This window comes from Pongo pygmaeus, chromosome 2, assembly GCF_028885625.2.
Source record: "Pongo pygmaeus isolate AG05252 chromosome 2, NHGRI_mPonPyg2-v2.0_pri, whole genome shotgun sequence".
Taxonomy (NCBI): Eukaryota; Metazoa; Chordata; class Mammalia; order Primates; family Hominidae; genus Pongo; species Pongo pygmaeus.
In genome coordinates this window covers 147901527-147927083 of record NC_085930.1, presented here as the reverse complement: position 1 = coordinate 147927083, position 25557 = coordinate 147901527, and the positions used below count along the sequence as shown (strand labels likewise).

The 25557-nt window shown below is 40.4% G+C and overlaps 1 protein-coding gene across 2 annotated transcripts in view; it reads right to left on the bottom strand.

Moving 5' to 3' along the window:
- The window catches only part of MRPS22 (mitochondrial ribosomal protein S22), a 131506-nt gene extending 111741 nt beyond the window's left edge, over positions 1–19765 (bottom strand). For both annotated transcript variants that reach the window (XM_054479739.2, XM_054479741.2), the window contains exon 1: positions 17832–19765. In XM_054479739.2, coding sequence (XP_054335714.1) covers positions 17832–17957 — 126 coding nt within the window. In that variant the 5' untranslated portion in view covers positions 17958–19765. The remainder of the gene's footprint in view (positions 1–17831) is intronic.
- Between the last annotated feature and the right edge of the window lie 5792 nt (positions 19766–25557).

The window sequence follows — 25557 nt, the reverse complement described above, 5'->3', positions numbered from 1 at the left end:
AACCTAGATCCCTCGCATGCAATGCCACTGCTGATCTGACAGGAGGCAGAGCTCAGGCAGTGATATGAGCAATGAGGAGTGGCTGTAAATACAGATGAAGCTTCACTCGTTCACCCACTGCTCACCTCCTGCTGTGCAGCCCGGTGCCTAACAGGCCACAGACCAGTATCAGTCCATGGCGCAGGGGTTGGGGATCCCTGTGCTAAAAGATTGTACTAATTTCTTCAAGATTCAGGGCAGACGTAAAAATGACCAGAAAGTACAAAAGAATAATTAAGGGATATATGGACTTAGAAATCAGTTTCTATCAAATAGTAGTTTTAGAAGAAATGAACAGAGAAAAATAAGGAGGGGTAAAATTAGTGAGAAAGTAGAAGACATCAGCATCCTTCTAGGAAGGCAAACCAACCCAGGTGCAGGCTCATTCTCTGGAACACAGCCCTGGAGACACCCCAGAAGTCAAAGGGATGTTAGTAAGCCTGTTAACCAACATATAAACTCTGAAATGACTTCACCACTGCGAGACAATGGAAGGTGGTTTCACTGTGATGCATGTGTTGCAAGGAGGAGGATGGGAAATAGCAGCTTAGAGCAAAAGAAGACCAAACACCAAGGACAGGAGACAGGTTAGGAGAGAGGCTGGAATGCCCTCTTCTCTCCTTCCTATTGCTCTGGGAATAACATGCTTTCCCTTGACTCCTGTGAGGCAGAACGATAGCGGCCAGATATCAAGATGGCTTTCAAGTCCCACTGGAATGTGGAATAGTTTGCAGCAGATAAAGAAATTCTGACAAGAGTCCTGCATTCTCTCCTCTCCTGTCTACTTTCTATAGCCCCATGGTGAGCTGGCTGCAGTTGAGGAAGTCAGGTCTTGAAAAATCAGCACTGTCAGTATGGAAATAATTCCACAGGCCCCTCACCTTAAGTCACATTTGCCCCCATCTCCTCCTTGTCCTGAATACATTAAGAGGAGGGGCAGAAGCCTCTCTTCTCAATTACACTTCATCAGTCTAGGTAGCTAATACCTCCAGGAGTCAACAAGGACAAGCACGGAGGCATCTTAGGAGTGTGAATGCTATGAGGAAAGGATAGACTGAGCCATCTCTACCAGGTGAAACAGAACTAATGGGAAATAAAAACAACTTAAAATGGGCATATTAAACTTCCTCAAAGATATGTTGAGAATATTGGAAACAAAGAGCATGAATCAGAAGTCACAACGAACCAGCTGAAAATCCTGGGTATGAAACATATACTATTTGGAATAAAGAACTCATGGATGGGTAGAGCAGCAGAATGGATACAACTGAAGAAAGAATCTGTACACTCCATGATCAGGTTGAGGACAGCAATCCCAGATGGCATCATGAAAAGACTGCATAAATGAAAGAAAAGTTCAGAGATAAAGAAAGTAGAAGAACAAATGCCAACTCAGAGAACAAGTTAACTCCCAGAAATAGAGACAAAAATAAACAGCAGAAGACATACTTAAAGAAATATGGTTGAGAATGTCACAGAACGAAAGAGACAAAACCTTAAATGGAAACGCCTTGAAAAGTGAAACAATGTAAATAAGAAGAAAGATCTCTTCACATCATAGTGAGAATAAAGAGCATCAAAGACAAAAAGAAAATTTTAAAGCAGCCAGACAGGCTACTCGGGGATGCTGAGGCAGGAGGATCCCTTGAGCCCAGAAGTTGGAGACTAAAAGCAGATCATCTACTAAAAAGTAAGAATTAAGGCTAGGTGTGGCAGCTCATACCTGTAATCCCAGCACTTTGGGAGGCTGAGGTGGGCAGATGGCTTGAGCTTAAGAGTTTGAGACCAGCCTGGGCAATACCGCAAAACCCCATCTCTACAAAAAAATACAAAAATTATCCAGGCATGGTGGCTTATGCCTGTACTCTCAGCTACTCAGGAGGCTGAGATGGGAGGATGGCTTGAGCCTGGGAGGCAGAGATTGCAGTGAGCTGAGATGGCACCATTGCACTCTAGCCTGAGCAATAGAGACCCGACCCTGTCTCAAAAAAAAAAAAAAAAAAAAAATCAGTTGGCATCAACCTTCTCAACAGCAACACTGGATACAAAAAGACAAAGAATGTTATTTTCAAAGGGTTGAAGTAGAAGAACTTGAAACCAGTATAGTATGTCCAGGAAAACTATCATTTAAATGTGAAAGCAAAATAAAGACACTTTCAGTAATACAAGATCTTACGTGCTTTACCACACACAAATTCTCAGTGAAAAAAAAATTCTTGATGGACACACTCAGAAATAGAGAAACAGAAACAAGAAAACAAAAAGAAACACACACAAAAAAAAGAAAAAAAGGAGAATAGAAATAACAACTCTATGGAGGAGTCTGTGGAATATGGAGGATTCTGTGAAATATCGGTAGGGTTGCCAGACTTAGGAGCAACAACAACAGGACACTGGGTTACATTTGAATTTCAGAAAAATGATGAGTAATTTTTTAGAATATGTATGTCCTGTACAATACTCAAATTTATCTAGGCCTCCTGTAATTCATCTGGCAATTCTAGATATGGGCTGGAAGTATGGGTAAATAAATTAATAGAGTTAATTATAGTCTAAATAAATAAAACCCTAATAAAACAAAAGTGATATCCTTCAAACTCCAGAACGAAAATTCTAGATGAAATATATGGTGACAGGTAGAGGGAAAAAACCAGCAGGAGGTAAGAAATGGCTCAAGTAACTGTCATATTCAGCAGGAAGATGTAGAAGGTGATAATAAGCATAAGTTGTTAAGTTAGAGGCAACCACAGAATAAATAAAGGATGTACGAGTTTCGTATCAGCAGAAAGAAATGGATCTACCCAATAGAAGTTAGAAAAAGAGAAAATTGAAACAATGCAAAAGGATAGTAAATAGAGAACAGGAACTGAAATTGTTGAGATAAGTACCAACATAATAGCAACTATAGTATGCTTCACCAATCAAAAGATAGACTCTCAGAATTGATTTTGGTTTTTTTTTTTAATAGAGATGGGGTTTCGCCACATTGCCCAGGGTGGTCTTGAACTTCTGGGCTCAAGCAGTCCTCCCACCTTGGCCTCCCAAAATGCTAGGATTACAGGCATGAACCACTGCACCCAGCCTCTCAGAATGGATTTTTTAAAAAATCAAATCATGTATTGCCCAGAAGAAAATACCTCAAACAGAAGGACATAGAATGTTGGAAAATAAAGGAATTAAAGATGATATTATAGGTAAATATAAAATGAGAGTAATAATTTTAATATATATCTTATATTAAAATTTTATCTTATATTAAAATTATTTTATATTAAAATTATATATTTTATCTTATATTAAAATTTTAAGGCAAAAAAAATCTCATAAAGAGAAAAAAATTATGTCCTGGTAAAATAAATAATACGTCTTTAAGACACAAAGATTACATACCCACATAAAGCTAAAGATATAGCTTCAAAATATATAAATTAACAATTAATTTATTATTGCTATATACTATAGAAAAAATTTGTCAATAATTTTGGTTGGAGATTTTGACACATTCTTTCCAGAAATTAACATATCAGTCAGAAAAATATTAACACAACTAAAGTTTAAAATTTATGGTAGGCCAGACACAGTGGCTCACGCCTGTCATACCAGCACTTTGGGAGGCTGAGGTGGATGGATTGCTTGAGCCCTGAAGTTTGAGACCAGCCTTGTCAACATAGAGAAACCCTGTCTCTCCAAAAATACAAAATTAGTCAGGTGTTGTGGCATGTGCCTGCAGTCCCAGCTACTCGGGAGGCTGAGGTGGGAGAATGGCTTGAGCCCGGGAGGTCGAGGCTGCAGTGAGCTATGACTGCACCATAGCACTCCAGCCTGGGTGACAGAACACGTCCCTGTCTCAAAAAAATAAAATAAAAAATTAAATTTATGCTTAAAAATTATGAGATATTTATATCTGAATTGTACCATATGTCAAAATCCATAGTGTATAGCTAAAGCAGTACTTAGAGAAAGTTTATAGCTTTTAAATACATTTATCAGACCATAAATAAAGTAAGCATTCAAATTAAGAAGTTGGAAGAACAGCAAAAAAATCCCCAAAAGAAAAAAAAGAAAGATTAAAAAAAATTATAAAAGCAGAAATCAACAAAATAGAGAACACTCAAATAAAACAAAGAAAATATTAAACCGGCTCTTCAAAAACACTAATAAAATGGACAAATCCATCAAGACTGACGAAGGAAAAAAGAGAAAATTTTAAGCAAAATGCAGAATGAAAAAGAATTATGAACAATCAATGTGATAACAATGGATAAAGTTCTGGAAAGAGTATATAGTGCCAAATGTGGTAAAAGACTAACTCAAAATAAAATAATCATTAAAAAATAGAAATTATGGAATTAAAGACTACTTTGTTCCTACTGCCCACTTCAAACACCATGAAAAACCTCAAGCTTAGATGGCTTTATAGACAGACCAACACAATCTTAAGGAACTGTTAAACTCTTTGTTATACAAGATGTTCTAGAAAATAGTAAAGTCTGTCCAAACTCATTTTATGAAACTTATGTATTTGAGAGTCCAGAGGCAGATAAGGATCTTATAAGGAAAGAAAATAAGACCCTTGAAAATAGTTATCTGAATCCAAAAGTGTATTAAAAATAACACATTATACTGCAATAAAATTTTTAGAAGTTAATGTATTCCACACATTGATGGACCAATGAAGAAAATTACATTATTGTGTCATTAGGTGCAAAAAAAAATAGCCTAATTATTTATGATAAAAATATAATTATTTGTGATAAAAGTTCTCAGAAAACTAAGAGACAGAAATTCCTTATGTTAACATGGCTATAGATTAAAACATGGAGTAAATATCACACTCCATGGAAAATCTTTAGACATTTCTCTTTAATATCAACAACTAATCAAAGACGTCCACTTTCACTGTTTTAACTACTTTCACCCTAGTACTAGCAGCCTCACCCTATAGAATAGAACAAGAAAATGAAATAAGAGGTAAAAGATAGAAAGGGAAGAATCAAAACTCTCATATTTGCAGATAATTTGATTATCTACATAGAAAAATACAACAAAACTGGATAAACAATAGAAATAATAAGAACATTTAGCAAAGCTGTCAGAGACAAGATTCACTTCCAAAAGTCAGTGCTGTTCTCTATACCACTACCACCCAAACTACAATAGAAAACAAGATGCCATTCATGGTAGCAGCAAAAAAACAAAATGCCTAGGAGTTATACCGGCCATGCACAATAAAGAATACCTGGAACAAAGTGAATAGGCCAGTGGCACATTGGGAGGAGATATTGTAATAATTAATGTCAGAATTCTAAAGGAACGCTTGCAAATGAAGAAGGACAGTTCAAGTGGGGGAAACCTGAATGACTAACAAGTTTATGGAGAGACTCTTCATCTTGGTAACTAGAATGTTTTTCTAATTAGAATAATAATTAGTAATTAGAATACTGATTTTTCTAGTTATTAATTAGAAAAATAAATCTAACAAGATACAATTTTGCAGCCATTATAGTAGTAAAAATTATAAAGTTGAACAATAACAAATGATGGTGATGCTGTATGCAGGGAAAGAAACCCTGTTTTAACATCAGTGGGTGTGTAGACTGGTATAGTAATTCTGAAAAACAATCTGGAAGCAATTAGTATAATACAATTCAGCATTCATATATCCTGTGACCCATCAATTCCATTCCTGATACTGCTCTGGAAAAATTGGTGCGTGGCTCCATAAAGGAACATATATAGCGATGCCTATCACGTCAATGATTCTCATAGCAGGGAGTGGGGGCAACCTAGGATTTAATCACTAAGAAAATGGATAAACAAAATGTAGTGGCATATGCTGCAGATAGCAAAAGGAATCACATATTGAGATCCATGCGGTAACATGGATATGGTTTAGAAACATTATGTTTAACAACAGAAAAGAATAGAACAGAAGGAGGTTTATACCATATCATTTATGTAAATCCAAAACCCATACATACAAACACACAACTGCTAAATATTTCAAAGACCTATCCTTTCAACTGAATCAATAAATATTCAAATGAAAAGAGAGTTTAGCAAATTGTCAGAAACAATGTTATGGTCTAAATGTTTGTGTTCCCCCAAAATTCTTATGTTGAAATTTTAGCACGCAAGGTGGAGGACCTTTGGGAGGTAATTAGGTCATCAGGTATAGACCTTAAGAATGCGAATAACACTCTTATAAAAGAGGTTCCTCACACCTTCTACCATGTGAAGACACAGCAAGAAGGTGTCACCTATGAACCAGGACACGGGCACTCACCAGCCACTTAATCTATGGACACCCTGATCTTACACTTCCCACCCTCCAGAACTGTGAGAAACAAATGTTGTTTAGAAGCCACCTAGTCCAGGGTATTTTGTTGTCCTGTCTAAGACACACAATATCAAGTTACAAAACTCAACAGCATTCTCTAAACCAGAAATCATTAGAAAATGTAACACAAAAAAGATGCCATTCAGGATTCAAAAAAAAAAAAAAAACTGTCATCTAAGAATTATCTTGACAAAGAATACCTAACACCTCCACTGAAGGGCACAAAAGATTTGAATAAGCAGACATCCCATACTTTTGGGTGGGAACATCTAATAGTATAAGGATGTTGATGCTCCCCCAAATAACCTAAAACACCCTGTAATCACAATTAAAAGTCCAAGAGGGGTTTTTAAAGTTTTTAAATTTATATGGACATATATACAGAAAAATAAAGAACCATAAATAAACTATTTTGAAATTGCCCAAATAGCTATTAAGACATACTACAAAGCCATAACAATAAAAACAGTCTATTGCTGGCACAAGGACACACAAATGGACAATGGTACGGAAGACAGAGCTCAGAGACCTGCTCCTGTATATATGATAATTTGACACAGATAAAGTGGCATCGCAAATTAATGTGGAAAAGATTATCTCTTTAGAAAATTGCCTTGGAAAAAATGGCTTATTTCAGAAAAAAACTTAAACTGGATCCTTTTCTAATATAATGCATAAAGACAGAATTTGGATAGATTAAAGGCTTAAGAGTAAAATGTAAAACTATAAAACTGATAGTAGATAATAAACCTCTGTATCCTAGAGATGGAAGACTCCTTAAATAAAATTCCCAAATTACACATCACAAGCAGTAAGTTAATCAATTTTAAAAGATGATTTGATAAAATAAAATTTAGGTATTTTTCTTCATTGACAGAAGTCATAGACAAAATTATAGGCAGATTGGAAGAAAATATTTGCAATGTATTAAATTGACAAGAATCTAATTTCTAAAAGGATCTCCTAAAAAATCAACAATAACCACAAAAAAGACATAGTCAAAACAACAGAAAAAAAAAGAATGGGAAAATGATAAGAACAGGTAATCACAAAGAGAAAACTGAAACAGCTACAGTGTTTAGTGATTAGAGAAATGCAAATTAAAATAAAAGAAATTTCTATGTTCTTAGTAGATTGCAAAAAAATTAGAAAATCAGACAATGGTAATGTTGACAGAAAGTGTGAATACAGTGTCTTCCATTCCCTAGTGACAGGAATGTGCAGTGATATACACATTTGGGGGATAAATCTGGCAGTATTTAATTAAGTGAAGAAAATCTATACCCACAATTCAGAAGTTGCTCTCCTGGATATGTATTTCCAGAAAAATCCCACATAGGTCCACAGGGGACATATGTGAGATGTTCATCATCGTGTTGTTTGAGGTGGCAAGGAACAGAGGCAACCAAGGTCCCTTCACCAGGGGATGGAGTGCTATGCAGCAAATAAAGCATGGGCTGCTGGACCATACCCAAGGACTGTGTGTTCAGAGCAACACGGGTGGGTCTTCGAAAACCAGTGCTCCGTGAAAAGCCTAAGAAACAAGCTCTGCAGTAAAATGCCATGTGTGTAAATGGAAAATACCTTCACAGATAAACAACTCTATATATTTTATAAGAACATATAGAAATGTTTAGGGATGGGAAGTAAAGGCATTGGAGAAGCTGAGGAAACAAAACAGAATAAATAAAACAAGAGAAGGGCCCTGAATAGACAAATAAGGGCAATGATCATGAACTGGGGAACTTGGTAAACTCAACGCCCTGCACCTGAGGTCTAAAAGGGAAAAAGAAAAATAGGTACATAAACAAAAATACCATATAGAGCAAGGATATATACCAAAGCCGCTAGCAAGGGTACTACTGCGGGGTGGGGAGGGGGAAGGAGGGATGGAAGTGTAGATTAATGATATGAGAGGCAAAAACTGGTAACATCAAATGAGAAAAGTTACACACAGACCAATGGTGAGTAGGCGTTGAATTAAGGTGAATGATAAACTCAACTCTGCACCACAAGTTCAAAGAAATAAAAGAAGACAATTGCTCAAAGTTGAAGACCCTAAAGTTTCCCAAACCAAGTACAAAGTTAACTGAAAACGATTATCAATGAACACAATAATAAAAATAAATTGTAAAGTATTTACATTTCACAGTCTTAACAAGAATTCTCTTTAATCATAGATGCTCCCAGAGAGGAGAAAAAAATAGATAAAATTCTAGAGGAATAAGAATGATGTTAACAGGAGACTTCTTACAAGCAACATTAAATGCAAGAAAACAATGGGGAAATAATGCTAATGTTATTTATTAAGGATTGTTTATCAAGGATAATGTTATTTATTGAGGGTTAAAAATAATTCAAATAGGTTTTAAATATAAAGTTCTATACCCAGCCAAACACTCATTTAGATGTGAAAGCGACTAATGCCATTTTCAGACATTTGAGAATTCAGAATTCTTTCCATCTACAAACCTCTAAATAATGGACTGAGAATGGACAAATAAATCCAAAAGAAATATGTTGTTAATTATAAACATGAATGGAATAATATCTTTAAATATTGACAATAAAGATTTATAGGCAACTGCAGAATATAAATGGAAATAAGTAAATTTTATCAACATAACAAAGGGTAGGAAAGGAAAACACAAAAATGACAATAAGAAAATAATATAAACAAAAGCTTAAAATAAGGTGGCAGGAATGAGCTTAAATATTTCAGAAAGTAAAATAGTTTAATAAAATCTTATAAAAGCCAAGGAGTCTCAGATTAGGTTAAAAAAAATAGAAAGCCATCCAAGCAATGGAAAAATGATACTCTCCCCACACAAACATACCCTGCTCCAAAGGAGAAAAGTTTCAAGGCCAATAAACACTCTCAGTTCCATGGAAATGCAAATCAAAACAACACACAATAAATCTTGTTTTTTGCCAGTCAGGTGGGCAAATATTTTAAATTATTGATGATCTCAAGGCAAGGAAGTAGAGAGGGGTACTGTTGTGTTGCTAAAGAGTGGGGTGTAAGGGTACCCCACACTAGACAGAATCCACTAAAACTGCCTATATCCATATTCCACAATTCAGAGACTCCACTTACTAATATACACCTGAAAGAAATGCTCCCACATGCTATCAGGGATGTGGAACAGTCAGCCAGTCTGGAGAAACATCTAGAAATACTTAGACTTGTACAAGGATGTACTCTGCAGCATTGTTCGTAAGAGTGCAAATAAGAAACTGCACAAATGTATATCAGTAACTAAATACATAAAATGTAACGTGTAATTTTATGATAGAATTCTACATAGTTAGATCAGTTAAAAAGAACAAGATCTACATACACCAACAGGGTTGGATTTTTTTTTTTTTAAATAGAGTAAGTTTAAAATGAAATGTGCACAATGCTACATAGTGTATGACATCATCTACATACATTTAAAACCACAAAAATCTTAATGTGTACTATTTAGAAACAGCATGCATATATGTAAAAGCATGATTAATAGATCGGAAGGGCACCCACCAAACTCATGAGAGTGGATGCTTCAGGAAAGTCTGGGGAGACAAGGAGTGTTGGTTAAGAGAACTGTAGCTCTATCTGTGATTGTTTATTTCTTATAAAAAGAGAAAGAGGGAGAAAAAGATCAACAGTAATCAGTCCTCAGTTGTGTGAATCTGTGCTCATTACATCTGTGCACTCTTCTATTTAAAAAAAAAAAAAACACTTCTCAAGGAAAAAATACAAATAAGGCAAATGATAAAGAAAAAAGATACAAAAGTATTAACGTCAGAACACAGAGAAGGCTTGACCAAGAAGGAAAAAAAATTCAAGAGACAAACCCATTTGTTTACTACTGATAAATGAACATCTAGGAGATATAAAATCATTAATCTTTATACACCTAAAACACAGCTTAAAAATACATAAAGCAAAAACAGAAACCAAAAGGAGAAATTGACAAAGCTATGATCAAAATGGGAGACTTTAACATTTCTCACTCAGAAATCAACAAATCAAATAGAAAAAAATAAGTAGGGGTATACTTGATTAACAATCATGCTCTAATAGCTATAAATAGAACTTAATGCTTAACAAACTTAACGATACCCATTTTCCCCAAATATACATGAACCATATTGGAAAATGAATTACGCTACGGAAAAATTTTTCAGAATTCCCAAAATTAAAAATCATAAGGATCTCATTCACTGGATTCTAGTCACTGGAAAAGCAAAGTGAAGAAAAACAGAAAGTGGGAGAGGAGAGGAGTAGGAAACAGCTGTGGCATAACCTCCTGTGGGTGCCTGTGAGCCCCAGAGAGGAGGCTGACGCTGCATACAAATCCGTTCTTCCTCTCAGTGAGCCCTCTCGGAGCACACACTCAGCGCTGGGTGCTGGGACACAACTAGGAACACCACAGTCACTGCCCTCAGGGAGTCCACTGTCTAGAGTTTAGGAGGGAAGGCAATGCCCCACATAATGTAAGGTACCAAGAAAATAGTCCCCTCATTCCCGGGACTGAAGGCAGAGAGGCAATCTAGAGATTCTGTTTCATCCCCACATACAGCTCCAAAATAAATACCAGGAGCTTGCCTGAACACTGCCTCCCTGGTTTTTATTTAAAATCCAAATGCCTCTGGGAGGAAGGCAGAAAAGTTCCCAAACTCTTGACGAAAGTGAGGTTTTCCAAGGGAGTGGGTTAGAGACAGAAGGGAGCTGGCACAGGGGGAGGAGAGAAGAGGGAGCTGCCACAGAGCAGGCTGGAGGAAGAGGAGAAAGAAGGGCAATGCGGGCAGAAGGGAGAGTCCCGAAAGGACCAGGCAGGATGCTAGGAGCCAGATCCAAGGTGCCACGGTTGCCCCGGGTTGATACTGTTTGGAAAGAAAGCTTAAAGTTATTCTGGAAAAACAGTTTATGTATATCTCTTCCAGAGGTGATTGTTCTGTTTCTGAAACACAATAGAGAAAAGAAAGAAAAAGTAAAGAAACAAAAAAGAAAGAAAGAGGAAGAAAAAGAGGGGAAGGGAGAGAAAAGAGAGAGGGAAGGGAGGTAGGAAGGAAGGAAAGAAGGGAGTTAGGGAAAAAGAAGCAGAATTATGGATACCCTGACAGGAAAGAAACATAAAGGTCTGGATTGGGCCCCACCCTGATCCCACTTCCCACTAAGTCTCTTTTTGTTAGGGAGGATTTTCTGAGAAAATGTACCTATAATTAGCTAACAACTTCGGGTCCTTAGTGTCTGAAATAGTCTCTCATTACTTTTCGACTAGTTCAGAAATCCCAAACACAGTGTTCTGAGATTCTGAGGCAGATGTGATGGGAAGAGCAAGGCTTTCTGGCCCCAGAAAGGACAATGGGCAATTCCTGGAATTAAAGAATGTAGAAATGCCCTCATTTCTGTGAGCATCTCCTCCATGTTTGAGTTTGCCAACAAACCATGAGAGCCCATGGCTGGGTGCCTCATGTGGATCTGGCACTGACTAGGTGCTTGTAAATGTTTGTTGATGGAACAAGTAGAGAAAGTAATGAAGCCCAGACTCAGGAAGTAAGTTTTTGGCATGGCCCAAGAACTTGGCTGCAACCTGGACTGCCTTGGTTCCCAGGAAGCCTGTGACACTAAGACCTTTGCCCCCCTGACTTGAGGGAGAGACACATATCACTGGATGGACCAGGGGTCAAGCTGATCTTGGATAAGAGATGGCATTAGGCTAGTAGGGCCAGAGTGACTCTGGGGGGACTTCCTTTGAGAACACATTCAGGCTGTAAGACTTGGTAAAGAACTATTTTGGTCCCTGAGATCTCAGAAGGAAGCAATGGGTGAAACTGGAGTAGATTCTAGTGGAGTCGTGGGTCTTTAAGTGTTTCTCCATGGTCACGTTTTTTTGATATGGAATCACATGCTTTGATAAGGAACAGCCCCAGGAGGCACTGGAGCAGTGAACTCATCTTGCTCTCCAGCTGCCTTTTCAGAAGAATTTTATTTTCTTCTAGCAAAGCAATGTTATATACATTCAGCTAAGATATTTCTCTTCCAATGGAGCTAAATGCCATATCATAGACAAGATCCACCCATCTAATTTGAAAGAAGGTCAGTAAGTAGAGAATAGCTTAAATGGCAATAAAGTTATGGGAGAAACTGATTAAAGTTATATACATGTGCAGTTACAGACCAAAGTTAAAAAACGAAACAAAAAAAAAAAAAAAAACCACTCCTTGGAATGAAACCAAATGACAGCCTGGATACTAAAGTGAAGTGATATTGTTCCAATATTTCCTTTATCAGACAAAAGAAAAAGTCTTTCCATGTAGCCTTTTGACATAGAACTAATTTAAAGAAGATTTGGGAGTATGATGCAGGATCAGATGCCTTTGCAAATTCCTTGCTGTTTTCATTTGAAATATCTCATTTATGCTCAAATTTCCGATTGGAAATTTAATGACTTCTTCTTTAAGGGAAGTTGGCAAGCTGGGTTGGTTTAAATACAAATCTCCCAAAGGTAAAAGATCCGACATCATTATAAAAATAGAAAATATTCTCATTGTCCTTTTGAGATGTTTCTCCTAGAAGTCGGGGGATGTTTCTGAACAGCAAATGCGTTTCGGTAAAACAAAGTTGGAAAATATGTGAAACTCTCGACATTAAAACTACTTCCTGAGTTGTGTCAAGTTCTGTGGCTGCCCAGGGTAACTGAGACCATTCTATCTGTGGCAATAAACTTGTTGGAAAATGCCCCAGTAATAGAAACACTCATAATTTGCTGCCTGGTGATTTTTACCTCAATTCTGGACAAGTCCTTTACCCTCTGAGCCTTGGTATCCCTATCTGTCAAATGGGGAGGCTGGCCTCCATAACCTTTAGGGACTCTTCAAGCATGGATATTCTCTGAGTTTATGACTCATTAACATATAAAATGTGTTTTGCATTCAGCTGGTAGGAAACATTTTTTTCAAACTAGCAAAATATCAGATTGCTGAGTAATTTCTCAAATCAGACATGGATCATCCAGTGCAATCAAGTAACAACCCATTTTCTACAAGCAGCCCAAACTGACCTGAAATGAACCGCTTCTCTGCCTCTGTCCCACCCAGCCTGAGATGAGCCAATTCAAAGGCCTGATTAAGTTGAGGAATAAATAAAGAGATACCCTTCTATAATGAAAACAAGCTAAGAGTTGCTTTCCCATGGTAGGTCAGTACACGCTCATGCCTTTGCTGAAAATTCAATTGCAGAGAGCATCTTGACTACCTTTCAACCTGCAGGCAGGCCTAATCAGTTTAACCTCCCTCAAAAGCCTTTAGGGTCTAGGACCATGTCTTGTTCACCTCTGTGTGTCCAGCTCCTATATCAGGGCCTGACAAAATACAGAGTAACTGTATTAATAAAACAGATCGTTGAAATGGCCTATCTAGACACTGCTTCAACATTTACATAGAGGAGGATTGGGGCAGAAATCTATTACAAAGACAGGGAGGTAGCTAGGAGATTTGTCTTGGAGCTACAGTTGCTCAGCAAGGACACTGAATTTACTGAGACTGTAATTGTTTATTGATTGTTTAATTTGTTTACTTAATTAGACTGTACCTAGGGTAGTTTGGGAGGCAGATGTTGATGGGAATTTAGACAGCTTCTTCCTGAGCCACCCCCACCATGCCACCCAGGGCAATTGATACCATGATGTCTGAGGACTTCCTCACAGAGTGTCCCATGCAGAGGTATACAGGACAGAAGAAGAATGTGCTTTTTTCTCATAGATGTTTCCCTTTCCTGTTTGCACAACTTCAGACCATGCAGTCATTGCAGCTGTAGGAAGCAGCATGTACCATGTGTGACTGTGTGTGCATGGGCTTCTTGCATAAGGTTTCTAGTGCATGGTGTTTCCCTAGGAGGGCAGGGTGGAGGGAACAGTGGACAGAACACGGGCTTTGGAGATGGATGGAGCTGGGTTTTTAATCCTGGGTGGGGGCAGTGGCGCTGAAGAACCTTATGACGTTGACAGGCCACCTAATCTCTCATCTGTAAAGAAGGGAGAATCCTACTTCCCTCACAGGCATATACCTAGACTGCCATAAATGGCTGCAATTTATACCATTCATTCACCTTTTTGTCATATGGGCCTGTTTTACACGGGCCTCTCCAGGCCCTCATGGCAGGCTCTGTTCTTCCCCTATAAACACAAGGAACACATTTTCTTTGTCCTGCCGAAGTAGTGGAACAAGTCCGTGCAGATGACCCCTGACCTTATCCAGGAGTGGAGTCAGGGGTAATCACACAAGTAGAGGCACTGTGCACAAAAGCCTGGGTTAGTTAGTGCCGCTTGGAGGAGTCTAGGGCAAATGTTAGGACAGGACAGACAGGACCTCAAATCAGTTTTGCCACTCAGACACCAAGGATCCTTGAGTCCTGACAAACCTGGCCTTTTCAGACCCTGCCAGTGATGACTGGGGTTGGGAGAGTCAGGTTAAATTTCCTGACCTACTTGTCCCAGCCTGACTGGGACCATTTCTCATTCAAACCACAAATCCCAGTGAGGCATTGTTGATGTGTCCGTGCGGGTATGTGTATGCACGAGCACGCATGTGCAGGCAGGCACATGTACATGTATGCACATGGATATGGGAAGTTTTCCCCCTTAAAGGGAATACTACATGATTATAAAATAATCACATAGTGATTATTTGAAAATGGCAACAGAAAACATACTTCAAATATGAGAAACACCTTTAGAAATAAGAGCTTAAAAAAATCTCAATTTTTGAAAAAAAAATTCCCTGAAACACTGACCAAATGGACATATTAGAAGCTGTGAAGCATGGCAAAATAATGAATTGTTAGGCACATGTTATGTTTAGAATATATCCACATAATAAACCAATATCAAGCATGTAATGTTTTTAATTACCCTTATTAAATACAATAACTGACATTAAAATCAACACTCACATAATCCCTTTCTTGTGCTGTACTTTCACTTTATGAGGTGCTTTCTTTTCGGGCATCTAGCAAACTTCTTTTGCAGACACTCCATAATGTTAGCTGATTAAATGTATTCGAATGTAAAATGGAGGCCATATCCTCAGAAGCATTCACAGGTAAAGTTTGAACTTGGAAGCCAAAGTAATGTTACATTGACTAGGAAAAACCATTGGGCTTGGATCTCCACAGCCTATTCCAGTCTTCTAGCATTACGTGGCAGCAACATATTGTCCCAGAAAAGCCAGCTAATTTTAGAGAAAATTCATCCTTTTACCTGGCCCGTGAGAGATATCAGTACACCTAGGTTTCAACATCTGCTGTGAGGAAGATTAAGAACAAGATCCTAATTTCTGGTACACTCTTGATGTTGGAAAAATATCAGCTAGCAAGCATTATTAGCTATCTTTGAGTTGACAAGAATGCGGGATTAAGTTTCTTTAAGGCAATTACACTTTTGATGACCCCTCTGCATATAAAACATGTTAGCTAATGGGGGTGCAGAGGGGCAGGCTTAAGTGTTTGATCAGGAAATCCTGCGTGAGCATATTGGATGGAAATTTGATTAGTAGCCTTAGTGACAGGCGATCAGATCCTTCGGGTCTGCACAATCAGATCTGGCAGGACTTGCCTTCTTGCCTCTTTGAAGGAGGTGAACATTTGTACAGAATCAAGACAGTGCTTGGTCCTTGGGTTTTTTTTGTTTTTTTTTTTTTCTGGGTCCTTCTCTTTAAGTTATTGCAGACGAAAGCCTGAGAAGTACCTTTTATTTTCCTTCAACAATATGTTTGCAGTTACCTTAATGTTGAAGAATAAAATAAAAATCAGCCTGTCCTTGAAAACTTGAGGGCAGAGGAAGTAGAAATAAAAAAATAAATAAAAACAGAGCCAGAAGGGACCAAAGAGAACCTTGTTATAAGAATAATGGCAAACGCTGATACTCAAACACCACCACACTCGAAGCGTTGCTGCAAAGGCTTTCAAACAATTTGCACAAGCCCTCTATTTGACAGAGAAGGAAATTCACAGCACGGTGAAGTGGCCCAAGGTAAGGCAGCCAGGATTTGAGCCCCTGATCCAGGCTCTTGACCACTCTACACACTCCACACACTTCTACCTTCCCCATGTTCTAAGCAGGAAACTGAGTTCCAGAGAGAAGCCGTGACTCTCCCAAAGTGAGTCAGCTGTGAATACAGCCATATTCTCCTTCTTTCTTCATTCTGGGGCTCTTCTCTTATGTCTCAAAACTTCACCTTCCTCTGTCAGTGTGGCCAAAACAGAGTCTGAGCTGGGTGCTTTATATCCATCATATCATACAATTCTTTGTTTGTTTGTTTGAGACACAGTCTTGCTCTATCACCCAGGCTGGAGTGCAGTGGCACGATCTCGGCTCACTGCAACCTCCACCTCCCGGGTTCAAGCAATTCTGTGCCTCAGCCTCCCAAGTAGCTGGGATTACAGGTGCCCGCCGCCACACCCGGCTAATTTTTTTTTTTTTTTTTTTTTTTTGTATTTTTAGTAGAGACAGGGTTTCACCAAGTTGGCCAGGCTGGTCTTGAACTCCTGACCTCATGATCCACCCACCTCGGCCTCCCAAAGTGCTGGGATTACAGGCATGAGCCACTGCACCCGGCTATATCATACAATTCTTAAATCACCCTTAGAAAGGGATACAAGTTCCATTTTACACACAAAAGAAACTGTGGTCTCAGAGAGGTTAGGCAATCTGCCCATGATCACATAGCAAGAAACAAAAAAGAGATTTGATCTCACATCTGTCTCATTCCAGAGTATTCTCCTTCCCACTTTCTCTGTGAGAAAAAACTAGGCTGAGAGGAGGAAAGAATAACCCCAGCAATATTTTGGGGCCAAACAGTCATTAAAGGGGTGAGTTTACATTATGCAAATTTGTTAATGCATTTGTTTAGCACAAGGAACAGAGTCCATTTTTCGTATTAGGTGTATTTAGTTGAACTAACAGGTATTTTCCATATGCCTGATCTCCAGTCAGTGAAAAAAGGCCCAGCATTAGCAATGAGCCTTTAGTCATGGCCAGATCTAGTCTTTAAAACATGCATCGTTTAGAAAAAAAAAAAAAAACAGTCACACACAAACACACACACACCCCCACCCCATATAGTCTATGTTTTAATCTTCCCTTTTTTTACATGGTCTGTAAGGTCCCCAGGTTCCTCTTCCAGTGTGAACCATAAAACACAGAGATACGTTTATAAGATAAATAAAACAAAACAGTCTAGAAATCTCTCACTAGAAAAAAGTGATCAAGGTACATTCTGGCATCAGATTGACCCTCAGTCACAGGAAAGTCAATTAATTGTAATGGCCATATGGATAGATTATTCTGGGAAATCTTCAACATGACTTCAGCCCTGCTGCCTGACAAGGGGATACACATCAAACGCGCCAGCCCCTTCTGAGGGAGCAACAACAGTGGGGGGACCCACCAGCACACCAACTCACCTCAGACAGCGAGGCCCGACTCGCAGGGAACGCAGCATCTGTCCCTTCCTCAACTGGGAAGCTGGATTCTGCCATTTGAAAACATCTTGCTTCTTGTAAGTTCATAATCATGCGAGTGAAATGCATTTTTTTGAGACAGGGTCTTGCTATGTTGCCCAGGCTAGTCCCGAACTTCTGGGCTCAAGTGATCCTCCCACCTCTGCCTGAAATGCATTTTAAAAATACAATATAATACTAAAATTAAAACAGCAACTCTCTTTTTTTTTTTGCAGGAAGAGGAAGGACACTATATACATAGGTTAATCTATGTCTAAATGAGCTCAATTCGTTTTCTTGAGGTTTCAATGTTTCCCTTTCCTTTGAAATTTTTTATCTATTACAAAAATAATTCACAGAAGAATAGAAGACAAAAATCTTCCCTAGTCCTACCACCCAGTGAGAACTACCATTAAGATTAATATTGTATTTTTCCAGATATTTTCAGTCTAATATATAATTACAATCATTGGACATAATCAAAATAGCTACACTAATTTTTGAAAAAGCTTACTTGTGGTTTTTTTTTTTTAATTGTAAAACTAATATAAACTCTTAGAAAAAGTTCTGGGTAAGTGAACAGAATACTATAGAGAAGAAAATGAAAATTCCCTCTAGGCTACCCCTCAGCAAGAAACCCTCCTAATGGGAATCCCCGGGCTCTGAGTGGCTCCCCTCTCCAGCTTGGGTCCTCAGCTCCAAAGCCCCACTGTCCTGTCTGTGTATCCTGGGACAGGGGACAAGGGGCTGTCCTTACATTAATGCTCCACATGCCTCCGCCCAAGTCCAGGCAGCCAGCCCTTCAGCCCTGGGGCGGCAAACCCACCCTAGAGTCCTTCATCTTCTTGGCTACTTTATGTCAAAATATTCATATTTGTTTTTTACTTAATAGCTAATGTCCTTTGCCAGCAACCCCCTGCCGCACCCCATTTTAAATATTATGGTCCTAATTACAGAGGATGATTACTGAATGACCAAATGGGGAAGGCAGACCCTGATCACACTCTGGAGGCCCAGCCTCTCTCTTACAAAATTGGACTCTTTTTTTTTTTTTTTTTTAACACCATCCAATGATGTCACCCGTTTGCGGTTTCTCTGGGACTTTATTAAAATGTTTGTGACGGAGCCAATGTAAACCATCCTAAATCCAACACAGAGCTGAAAGGACTGATTTTAGGGAATGTGAAGATATGGATCATTGGGCCTGTCGAAGCCCCATCTTGAGCCAATTATTGGTGTCATCTTGAGCCAATTTAATCAATCCAAGAGGGATTGGGGGGTGGAAGGGGGCACAAGCGGGGGTTGTGAGCGTTGGTCAAATGTGCTGGCTCAAATGCTTGTGTCATGAAAGCTACACAGCTCTAGCTTTCTGGATTTCAGTGCTGCTCTAACACACGCTTTCATCCCAGGGTACCCTATCTTGTGCCAGTTTCAGCCACATTGTTGGGTTTGTTTGAAATTGCTGAGCAGGGCTGATCTAGGTTTGAAAGATTAAGCCCCCGGAAGTCTTAATGGTCACTTCTCGTTTGGGAGACAATGTCAAGGAAGCAGACCCCACAGACACCACTGACATCCGACCCATTTAGGGACCCGGGGAAACCAGCCCTTCCGCCTCTCACCCCAGACGGACTGTTCACCACTGACATCCAATCCATTTAGGGACCCAGGGAAACCAGCCCTTCCAGACAGACTGTACCAAGAAAGGGTCAGGAGCAGTCTAAGTGGGATGCTTAGAAACAAAATCCAGTGACAAACAACAGCCTTGAGTATTTATTTTTTGTTGAGTTTTTCTTTCTTTTTTAAAATTGGTTATCCAGCATTATAAATTACAAAGTGGATGTTTTTCTCACTTAAAAAAAAATGACTAGAAAGAAAAGACCCAGAGTCACCATCAATGGAAATATTTGGCCATGTCAAGAGCTAAAGTAACATCAGCTTCCATTTTCTATTTTATACTCGGTGCCTCGAATGGATGACACAAATACAGGCAAGGCACAAACAGAATATTAGATATTTTCTTTACAAACCCACAGAAAATGATTGATATATGTGGTACACAATTATTTTATTTATCCATATATTTATGTATATTTGTCTATGCTCCAAAAAAGATGTAAGGGGTGTACCCAGACCTGAAATAGTTGATTAGCTGCCCCATCCTCTCTCCTACATTCTCCCCACCTAAGTTTCAAAGGACTGCTCCTTCTCCCTCCCCTGGGGCAGCGCTTCACATTTTTTATGATACCAAAAGGGTCTAGGCTGCCTAGTATGTGTATGTTGCATGTTTTGATGAATAACATCCATGAATATTCTCAATCACTTCTCCAGAACCAGCTATTTGTCTTGGATATAGCGCTCCGCAAGCTCGGCGTGGTTTGGAATAGCTAACACTGCAGTAAGCCTTGTCACAGTGCATCTCTGCATGAGCTTGACGCCACAGAACAGAACGTGGGCCGATAACACAATTGTTTTCAACCCCATAAAATTGAAGAGAAAGGTCCTCTTGAGTTTTGGAATGCATGCTTGCTGTCAGTTCAAAAAGGAGGTATCCAAAATCTTAAGCCAGGAACGAAAGAATACGAGTCTGACAACCGCCTTGATGTTCCCAAATTTAATCACTTTAAAGAACCCTGCCTCCCTCATCATTGAATTATTTTCACAAAACAATCGATGTTGAATTTATCTCTTCCTATAATATGCAATCTGAAAGTTGTTTTGATTGAAACTGACTTTCCTTCTATTATAACTTGTTTCCAAAGACTTTGATTGCTAAACTTGTAATTTCTGCAAACCTGATGGACTTCTGGGACAATATAGGGGCTTTGTTACTCTGAACATGTTCGAAACAAATCCAGAATGAACTTTTATCACTGCAACCTCCAGGGAAAGAGTAGGAAAGGCAACTCTGGGCTGGGCTGGCTTGGTCCAAGTCAATATCTCCACTTGAGAATGTGTTAGTCTGTTTAGAAGCCAGGCTAATCCTACCTTTCAATTATAGAAGGAAACAGATTTTAAATTCAAGACTCAAGGTGGGTCCTCTGAGTGTGAGGATCAAACGCTCTGGTGCTTTCAACAGCAAACGCTACTGCCTGTCTCAAGGCGGAGGCCAGCCGGGACTGCAAGGTTTATAAACAATGCTCTGCTATTTATTGGAGCTGCCCACCCGAATCCAAATCTTCCTCTCTTCAATAGCGGCCTATTTACCGCAGTTTAAATCAGGGTTCTGCAGCCCTGCCGGGGTCTGCAATTTATTACTTGCTGCAAGAGCTCAGACCCAGAGTTTAAATGTCCCGAGTTGAAAGTTTATACCAGTCAGGACAGAAAATTATTCTCTCTGCCTAGGTTGAAGCACATTACTTCTTTATTGAATTAATTATGATAAGGATCATAACTTTAAACGAGGGGTGAGGTGCTGGCTTTCCGCTGGGATTGCTTGGAGCAATTTTCATCCAAGCATTTTTGTGGAGTTATTGAGTCTGGCAGGTCTGAACTTTAGAGAGGAGTAACTTTCTCCAGAACTTGAAAGGGGTTGGACATTGATCCAGGCAAAGCTTTACCAGATTCCATGTCTCGAGACAGGGAAATTTGCACTGCATGCTGAACAAATAACTGCGGGACCGGATGAAAGACAGCTCAGCAACTCCTCATGTGGCCTTGAGCATGGCCTTTCCCTGGCAGACATGGCCCAGGGAGGGCAAGGGACAAACAGGGACAGAAAGGTCCCCAGCAAGCCCATCCTCCCCTGCCTCTTTATCTTCCAAGCCCAGCCTGGGCTGCAGGGCTGTGCAAGTGGCATACTGGATTCTGGGTCCAAATCCTGGTTCTGCCACTTACTAGTGGGGTGACATGAAGAGTGTTCCTTTTCTTCTTTCTGTCTCACCCAATATCTCTGGACTACTTTAAGAAATGTGTGTATATGTTACATATGTATAAATATGTTATCATACACACACTATATCTACAGTGTGTGTATACATAATATGATTATATACAATATATAAATATTACACACAAATATATATACACATATATATGTGCATAATACACACACACCTGGCACTTAGTTGGGGCTTAATTAAAGGTAGTCATGATTACCACTGTCATTATTATCAGGAAAATGAAAAAGTTAAGCCAGACCAATATCTCATATGTCTTTGAACTAAAATCTCCCCAACTCCTACCCAGGTGACAAAGCAGTGTAGGCCTCTGGCTGTGGGCCCAGGCCTCCATGCTGCCAGCTGGACTGCACTCAAGGCCGTCTTCCTGGCTCCTCCACCCACCCCCACCCCCACCCCCACTCTGCAGAGTCAGGAGTTTTGCTGCCTGGGTTCCAAGTGCTGTGGCTATTCCTGGATGTCTCCCATACAGGCCCCACCATCTGGATCCTGGTAGCCCTGTAGTGACAGGCCTTACCAGGGAAGAAAGGGGCTTTCCCAGCACACCTTTACACTCAGGGAGGTAGCCAGCTCAGTGGATAAAGCCTTGCTTGCAACTCAAATTAGGGTTGACGTATAATTTATCATCTGAACCAGGGCATGTTTAACAATGAAAAGGGCACTGCTAATAATTACTTTGGGACATCACACATAACCAAGACTGGCCTGGCACCTCGGATGTATGGCCAGCTATTCTCAGACCACTGTAGTCTCAGACCATGCTTCCTCATTACAGAAAACATTCCATTTGCACGAACTTTACTAAGTCCACCTCTTCAAAATAACCTTCCTTAATGACATGACAGCTCCAGGCCAGCATGGTCTGACAGGGCCCTGAACAGCCACAGCCAGCTCCCAGCCATGAATGGATTATGCAGTGTTTTTCCTTCACTCTTCCCCTGTTTCCCATGGGAGAGTGACTGTGTAAGTGGCTGTGGATCCCAGTGTCTAAGTCATCTTTTGGGACTTGAAGAGAAGGGGACCCTCAGGAGGCCAAAGAGCCCAGGCTCATCACACCCTTTAGTCCAGGGGATGGGGTACCGAGATCACATCCACACCAACATGCTCATCTGCAATCCAGCGCAACCCCAGCAATTCTACTGATGGCCTTGGCAGCTATCACTTGGTGAGCAATTGCAATGCGCCTGGTCCTTGCTCAGGGTCTCACATTGAATTACTTCATCAGATCCTCCCTAAAATCCTAACAGGTAGTTCTATCGTTAACAATGATAGATGAGAAAACTGAGGCACAGAGAAGTTAAGTAACCTACCCAAGTTCACCACACATAAAAGTGGCCCAGCTGGGCTTTGAACTCCAGCAACCTGCAGCTGACCCTTAGAAGCAAAGATGTACTGTAAAGAGTGAAAATGGGCTTAGGCCTTGATTCAAAACCTGCCTTTACCAGTTCCTCATTGTGACCCTAGGCAAGTTCCCTTTTTAAATAACTTAATCCCCAATATAGGACCTAGGCTTTTTGTAGGGTCAAAAGAGACAATGTATGTGCAGCTATCTCATAAGGTATAGGAACCCAAGTACAGTTTCTTAACATATCTGTTGCAACAGTCCTACCTGACAGTGAATCCTCCACTGTGTCCCAGCAAGTGGCCACCCTGCCTGGCTTAGAACATGCTGTCTGTCCCCAGTTCTTATCCTCGGGGACTTGCCCTCAGCAGCTCAGGACCTGGCCTTAGCCCCAGATCCCTCAGAAGGTCAGCTCAGCTCTGAAAGAGAAGCCCACCATCCCAGGAGTTCAAACCATCAGATCCTGACAGAGACGGCACCACTTTGGAGAGGGTTTATTTCAGCTACTTCCAAGGGACTGTATACCCCAAAGTTCCCATTCTGGAGATGTGCCTGAAGCCCATCCACCACGATAGTCCAGAAGCTAGGTCTACCAGGCACTCAGCCAATCAAGTGGCCAGTGAGTCAGGAGGCCTGGGGCTCCATCACCCAGCTGGCAAGCCCATTAAACATCCACCCTGAGGCCCTCTCCAGGCAGGACACACAAAACTGAGACAACGACTCTTCCTCATGCCTTCCCTTCTCCCTGTAAAAGTGTGTTTTGCATCCCACCCTACCCCATGGAGCCCACATGGTTTAAGTTACTGGAGCCCCCTCTGAAGGGGGTGGTCTATTACTTTCATCTGTCAAAGAGAAGATACCACAGCTGGGAGCAGGGCAAGGTCTGGGCACAGGGACAGTAAGCAGGGACTGGGCCAGGTGGTCTGGCCGGCAGCCTGCCCAGGCCTCCCCTCACTCTCTCAGAGCCAGGCCCCAGACCCGTGGCGCCTGCCCAAGCCATGCCTCTGTATCAGGAGGGTCCCTTCCTCCCAACAGAGTTAACCAGAGGTGAGCGTGGGACATAGGTTCCTCAGCTTTCTACAATGCAGGGCAGACAACAAGACTGCCATGCTTCAGAGGGGATACACGCTGAAAATAGCAACACGTTCCAGGAGGGTTTTGAGAGTTGCAGAGAATGTGACAGAGTAGAGAATATGACTAATTTTTAACAGGGTAGCCTGTACCATCATTCAGCATCTATTCTCATTCAAGCGTTTGATGTTCTTCAAGAAAAAAAAAAAGGTCAATTTATTCACACTAAAATGTGAATGACTAAATGTTCCTTATGCATTGCACTTCATAGAAGTGTTTCATAGAAAACATGTAAATAGAAATTGCCAATGCAACTCTTCAGTTACTACCTCCCCTGAGAAACAAATGCACACACACACACTGACACCAACAAGCATGAACACATGCCTCCCCATCCAAACCAAACTACTTAGCATTTTCTGAGCACCCTGGACCCTCTCTTCAGGCTAGGCTTTTATACTATCTACGACTCATGAAAGCATCCCTTCACTTTGTTTCCCTGGTTATCTTAAGTTCACCCTTCAAAACTCAGCCCACTTATCACCTCCAAGAAGCTTTCCCTGCTTGCACCTGCCCCCAGGCTGCATTAGGAATTGCTCCATGAGGTGCCCTCTGCATGCTCCGCAGGTAGAGCCCTCCCCATCCTGGGCTGTCATTGTTTCCTGATCTGACTCTCCCACTAGACTGTCAGCTCCTCCAGGCCTGGGTCTCGTACTCCATTTTATTCCTAATGCCTATACAAGGCTTGGCACAGAGTAGCATCTTGAGGAGTGTTGGTTGAATGAAAAAATGACAATCTGCATCAAGGAAGCTTCTTTATTTCTGAGTAAGGAGTATGTACAGCCAAGCACACATGGAAGAGTGCCTGAGTGTGACACAGTTCTGCACCTAACAGATGCACCCACAAAAACACATGGGCTCTTTTCCCCTGACCAAAAGCCATTCATCAGTTTCCTAAGAATCATTCTGCCCACAGCTGGGGAAAAAAACAAACAATATCAAGAGCTTGAAGAATGGCAGAAGACCCTGTGCCTCTCAGTATGTCACTGGGGTCCCAAGAGATATACGTACTGAAAAATGTTAAAACTAGCCAGTAAATAAATATGCCATGCTGAGTGTGGTGTCCACAACCTCTCAGACCTGCAGTTGTCACCACCCCACCAGCCCACACATCATCAGGTCCACCCAGAGACAAGCAAATGGTTTCTCAAAACACAGTGGTTTTTATTTATGGTTTTTATGAGAGCACATCCTTCTAGACTACCTGTTTCTGTCACTTGGACCTAAAGCAATAGCTTGCTTCTTTCTGCCACCCCAAGCTCTAGAGCCTGTCCAGGGCCAGAGACTGTCCATCATAATAGGAGCTTCCCAGGATACATTT